At 35.8% G+C, this 6,008-nt stretch overlaps 1 protein-coding gene across 1 annotated transcript; it reads right to left on the minus strand.

The window, feature by feature from the left end:
- Nucleotides 1-252: 252 nt before the first annotated feature.
- On the minus strand, nucleotides 253-2,864 carry LOC150082667 (tetratricopeptide repeat protein 27). Its single transcript, XM_090378237.1, has one exon. The coding sequence runs from the start codon at nucleotides 2,809-2,811 to the stop codon at nucleotides 253-255; it is 2,559 nt and encodes an 852-aa protein (XP_090234363.1). The 5' UTR covers nucleotides 2,812-2,864.
- Between the last annotated feature and the right edge of the window lie 3,144 nt (nucleotides 2,865-6,008).

Below are 6,008 nucleotides of genomic sequence, written 5' to 3' on the forward strand. Positions count from 1 at the left end.
TATGAAACAACTAGTGAGACAAATCATATAGGCCCAACACCAATAAAGTGGCATCAACTTTTCAATATTTTTTAAAATGTCTTATATCTTAGAGATATGAGCAAACTGGCACCTCTATTAATTTTCTGTACCTTAACAAATATTGCTCACAATTCTATAAGATCCATTCCAAACTACACAGAAACAACAGCTAGCAAATTTCAAATCTGCTTGAAAGAACTATAAACATATCTAGTTATCAAACCACATTTATTAGCTACTTATTACTGATATAATTTGCTGCAGTTCTGTTTCAAGGATATCAGCAAGATTTTTAATTTCTTCAGTTTCTTCCTCTGTTAAGTAACTTGCACGAGACACAGCCACAATTATTCCCCGAATTGCCAACTTCACAGAAGATAATACAGGTAATGCTGGTAATGAATTAGAACACATATCTGCATATTTCAGAGCAATTTCTCCTAATTTCTTAGCATTAATAAGTACATCCTTAGTTGTTGAGAAATTCTTTATCCACTGGGAATTTTGAACAGCACAGTGATGAGCTTTCTGAAGACACTTCAGTATGTGTTCAATAACTTCCTTTTGCTCAAAGGAACCAGGAATGCTTTCATACAACTCTGCGTATAATTTCCACACCTCGGGATTATTGGTGACTGCTGCGGTAATTCTTCCAAATAATTCCATGGCTTTTTTTCGAAGTCTTGAAGCAGGCTGATTAGTATAATCAAGTACATCTTCTTTAATTGCTTTCACTAATATTTTTAAAATTCCTTCATCCATATGTTTGCCTTGAATGTCCATGATTCGGTGCCAGGCTCTAATACTTTCATCAAATGCACCAATATCAATAGAAACTATTAAATAATTTTCCCAAATTTTCCACTCTTCGTAATTGCATTTTATGGCTTCTTGCAAAATTTTCCATGCGCGTTCCTTTTGTTTTAAATGGATGTAAACATCAGAAAGGTTATTCCATGCCTCAAAACTTTCTGGTTCGAAGTTAACGAATGAATGATATGCTTTTGCTGCAAGCTCATAAGATTCAATTTTTGTCGCTGCATATGCCAAAGCAAACCATATGGCAGGTTGGATGTTGTTTATTTCTAGAGACTTTTGAAAAAATGGAATGCAAGCTGCATATTCTTTTCTGTGGTAATGAAGGTATCCTAAAGATTTCTGGGATCGAGAATTTCTATGTCCAGAGAGTTCCCAAGCTTTTAAATAGCATTCAGGGTCATCTGTAGTATCTCCCAATAAGCACCACATCAATGGGGTTTCTTTTACCTTCAACTGTTCTCGAATCAGAGTTTCAGCTTTATCTCTTCGTTTGATGTGACAATAGCAAATTACAATATCTTCCCAGAGTTTTAATCTTAAAAATATTTCTAAAGCACTTTTGATGGCGCCTAAAGACATTTGCAAATATGCTAATTCTTTTTCCAAAACCCAGTATGGAGGTGGTTGTACTGAGTAGAACATGAAAAGGTGTGAATATGAATTTCCACAATTTTTATTTACAGCATCAACTAATGCTTGAACTTGCATCATTGCACGTTCCACTCTGCGGAACTTATGCTTTTCAAGTTTGCTTCTTAATGCCAAACACTTCAACTGGATGCACCACACTAAAGGTTTTGATAAAATGAAATCGATATATGCAAACAATTCTTCTGACATCAATTCGTTATTAGCACTACTTTTATTTGTCAAACAACACAAACTTAAAACAACTGCCTGCTCTTGTGGAGATATATCATCTATTAAATTTTCTTGATTCACAAAATTTATCTTATTTAAAACAGTATCATCTTGAAGCTGTAAATCTGTTGGCATTTCAATGATTTCAGTACTCTCATTATGGAAGGTAATGTTTGATTTTATTTCTTTATCCTTTGTTTTCCTTTCTACTCTTAACAACAACTGTGGCAATGCTGTTCCTTGAAAATGGGTTCTTTTCCCAAGGGCACCGCTGAGTTGAATCTCAAGTTGCATAAATTCTTGTGCCTTCAACAGATGGTATTTTGATTTTGTCACTTCTGAATAATACAAAAATATTAATCCAGCTTCTATGTGAAATTTTACTTCTGCATTCCACTTTTCATCTTTAAACCAGTCAAGTAAGGTGATTTCTTGAATTAAATTATTAATTTGGGTATAAAGTTCCGAACTTCTATCAAGAAGTACCTGTTGATGAACTAATAAATATCGAAGCGTCCACCACTTCTGGCTTGTGCAACAATCGAAAACATCCCTGAAGCTAAACAGCATAATTCGTGCTAATAGCAAAAGCTCTGGATATGATATTAATTCATAAGGCGATTCACCATCAATAAACAACATATTTAATACAGACTGGGCATGACTTTTCCTACACTGTTCACACACCAAAGAGATTTCATTACTCTGCAATCGTGGTCCAGTCCAGTTATTCTGTACAAAGCCCTGCAAGGAAGAAACTCCTAACATAAGCACTATGAGCTGTCGTACCGCTTTTTCTATCACATTATAATCATTTAAGAATTTCTTTACGCTGTCAGTGAGAGAGCGTACTTGCACTTCAAACTCATGAGAACAAGAAAAACTTTCACCACTGTCACTCACTCCTAAAATCGCAGAAATGCATCTTTTTATTGCACTGACATTCTTTCCAGCCTTAACGTCGTTTAAAATTAACAATAACATTTGCTCACCATTAGATTTCCCCACTTCGTCAAAACCAGAAGAATCTTCCCAAATTTCCTTCGGTACAGGATCATCATTAGAAAGTAATATCTCAAGTTCGTTATCAATTAAATTAACTGTAGCCATTTTGTACATACGGTTAGAATTTAGTTTACAAATACAATTTTCTTCATTAAAAAATCTCAAATAAAACCCATCATGGAAATATAAAAACACATTGCTTAATCGCACATGGCCAACTAGCACTAAGCTCGTGATGCCACCTGAAAACAACACGATTAGAGAGGAACCATTACCATGTAAATCTTCCCAGATGCGCCTATAATAGCCAACATGTAAAAAAGGAGAGCGGCATATACGTCTTATTATGGATACGCATGGTAAAATTTTGAACAAGTTAATTTAAGCAAGTCATATAGCAGTAAATTCACCCCAGTGACGAAACATGGCGATAAAAAAACTATTATATTAGAGTCACTCGGTAAGTTATTACATGTACCCATTTGTGTAGTCTCTAAATTGCCTGTATTCTCTGCTCGATTTGCCTGTTTTGTTGGACCAAAAGTTCCAGTTTCTGTGGAAAAAAATCTTGCTATCTACGCCTGAAATCAATTAAAGTTTCTCGCGTCATCGACGGGATTCGAACCTGGGCCTTTTACACCCTGTGTTGGGAGGACGGCGACGATACCACTGTGCTACCCGCGCAGACTGTCTGTCTGTATTGGTCAGCTGAATTTGGTGCACGCTATTTACGGACAATATACACGGAGCAATACGGTGTTGATCGCTGCTGCTCCTAAAACCCAGTTGCTATATTGTGGTTGGTAGAGAAATGCGAAGCCAAACTGCTCTTTCCAAAATAACCCAAACATTCTCAATTCGATTCAAATCTGTAAAATTAGTCTGCCAGAGTAGATGATGAAAATCTAGAAAATGTTCCTCGAACCAGTCAGATACAATGTTTGCAAGGTGGCTAGTTGAGTTATCGTATTGACAGACAGTATCTGATTCAGGGTAAAAATGAAGCATTTCAGAGTACAGTTGGCCCGATACGAAAGAAGGTGATCATTAGATGTAATGCGACTTTCTAAAGGTAAGAGTAGACCCAGGCATCATTTGTAAAATTTCTAAATTGATTCTTTCACACTTGTAATTTTTTGAGGCAAGAATAGCAAGCGACGAAACAGCATTTACATAAGTAAGGTTGTGGCCAAAGACAAAAGGAATTAAACTATCATGAACTATTAGATTAGGATCTAATTCAATCTCATTTCAAATACGTTTTTAACGTATTAGATGTAACGAATGGCAATGAGTGTATGAGCTGGCGTGCGCAAGGTGGGGACATATAGTGAGCGAGCAATGCAATGGAATCCTAACAATTAGTTCTTTCTTTTATGGTAGGCAGTGCTAGTAGAGAATTCTTATTCTTTTTTTTTTTTTTTTCGGAACAAACACGATTGTGCGAAGATGCAAATTGTTAATCAGTTAAATAGTTAAAGGGCAACTTGTTAATCAGGGGGGAAAAAAATTCCTTATCAACTTAGACAACTGTTCTTTTAACAGTTAACATCTTCCTGTGGCTCCATCTACGAAATGAATGTGAACTATTCTCGTTTGTACTACAAAACCGGCCAGTTCCTTAAAATAATGCTATTCGGAATTTTTAAATTTTAACAACTTTATGCACACCTATTATTATTATTATTATTATTATTATTATTATTATTATTATTATTATTAACCATATGTGCAAGGGAGCCTGAGGCTTATGCTGCACCAGCAAAAAAAAAAAAAATTTCTGAATTACCCTAAGAGAGAGAGAGAGAGAGAGAGAAGAATGATGAATTGATGATATCTAGCTCAGGACCCTGGGTGTGCCAAGCCTATACTCACCAGATGTGAGGAAGAAATAGCTTCATTTTGAGACCAGTTGCATCCTGATCGTTAAGCCTACCGTTCACTCTGATGAAGTAAAGAAAACGGCTTCGGTATTAAATATATAGATTATTTCTCAGTTACAGTAAAATTTTAAAAAAATTAAAAATTGATATTGCAAAAACACCTCGTATACATTTCACACAGAACCCCCGGGCCAGCAAGTAATTGTTGAACAGGACTTAGCGTATTTCGGGGCAGGCCCTGACTCCGGTCGAAAATTTCGATTTTTTACAGAAAGAAGTGGCTTTCACACGACTACTAAAACCCAGTTTCTTCAACTTTCGCCGCTTAGATCAGTTTAAAATGGGGCTCTCTTTCCCTAAATTGAATTTTTGCAGTTATTTATGCATAGTAGGCCTTCTTTTCTAACGAACCATTCGCTTTAAATTTCTGCGGTCCGGCTTTGGAGGACGACTTTCTACCGCATTTCTTTCTTTCTTTCTTTTAAAGTTGCATTTTTCTTTCGTCTTCCTCCCACTGTATACTTTTGAAATGATTGTTTTCGAAACAACAGTGAGTCCTTTTGTTTTCTCAATTGTGGATCCTGGTAAATGTGTTTCAACAACAACAGCCTTCTGAAAATTGGAAAGGTCACTTGTCTTCTCCATGTGCAAATTGACAAAGAAATTCCAGGAAAGCGCACGGCATTTGTCTAATATCAAAGAATCGGTGACCATGCTATGTGACGATTCCTAATTTTTTTTACCAGTGAGGGTATATGCTTGACTGGATATTCTAGTCATATGTGTCACTGTTATTTGCATTGCTAAATTTAAGTAGGGTTTACTGTAATTCTTGAGACTGGTTATTAAACGCCTGAATGGCCAGATCGGTTCATCTGGCATTTTCTAGAATTGCGAGATGGTCAGTCTGGAAATGTTCCACGCTGATCCCAACTGGACTTCATTAGCTAATTAGCTGCCAATCCAGCCAGTGAAATATTTTAATGTTTTCTATCAAGTATACTATCAAGTTTTCTATCAAGATAACCTATGAAGCGCCGTTCAAACTTTATATTAGAATTTCAGATAACTGGAAAACATGAAAATACATGTTGTTTTTACCCCTAGATAGCTCAAACAAGCGGAAGGTTAAAGAAAAGCCGCTTCTTGCAAAGTTGAAACGGAATTTTCTATAAATGCTGTTTCATCTTGGATGCTTGCATGAAACGCGGATGACACAAAAGAAGTCCATTGGACTTTTTGTGAGATTTTGTAAAATGCCTGAATGGCCAGATTGATTCATCTGGCATTTTCTAGAATTGCGAGATGGTCAGTCTGGAAATGTTCCACGCTGATCCCAACTGGACTTCATGAATTTATTCATTTTTTTATTTTGTATTACCATTATTTGTTTTATTTTATTGTTATTATTATTTTTTT

The sequence above is a fragment of the Mastigoproctus giganteus genome, chromosome 7, assembly GCF_048544385.1.
Source record: "Mastigoproctus giganteus isolate SK-2022 chromosome 7, ASM4854438v1, whole genome shotgun sequence".
NCBI lineage: Eukaryota > Metazoa > Arthropoda > Arachnida > Uropygi > Thelyphonidae > Mastigoproctus > Mastigoproctus giganteus.

Bases quoted from the DNA above. Each gene is read 5' to 3' on its own strand.
- LOC150082667 (XM_090378237.1), bottom strand. From the start codon at position 2,811: ATGGCTACAGTTAATTTAATTGATAACGAACTTGAGATATTACTTTCT.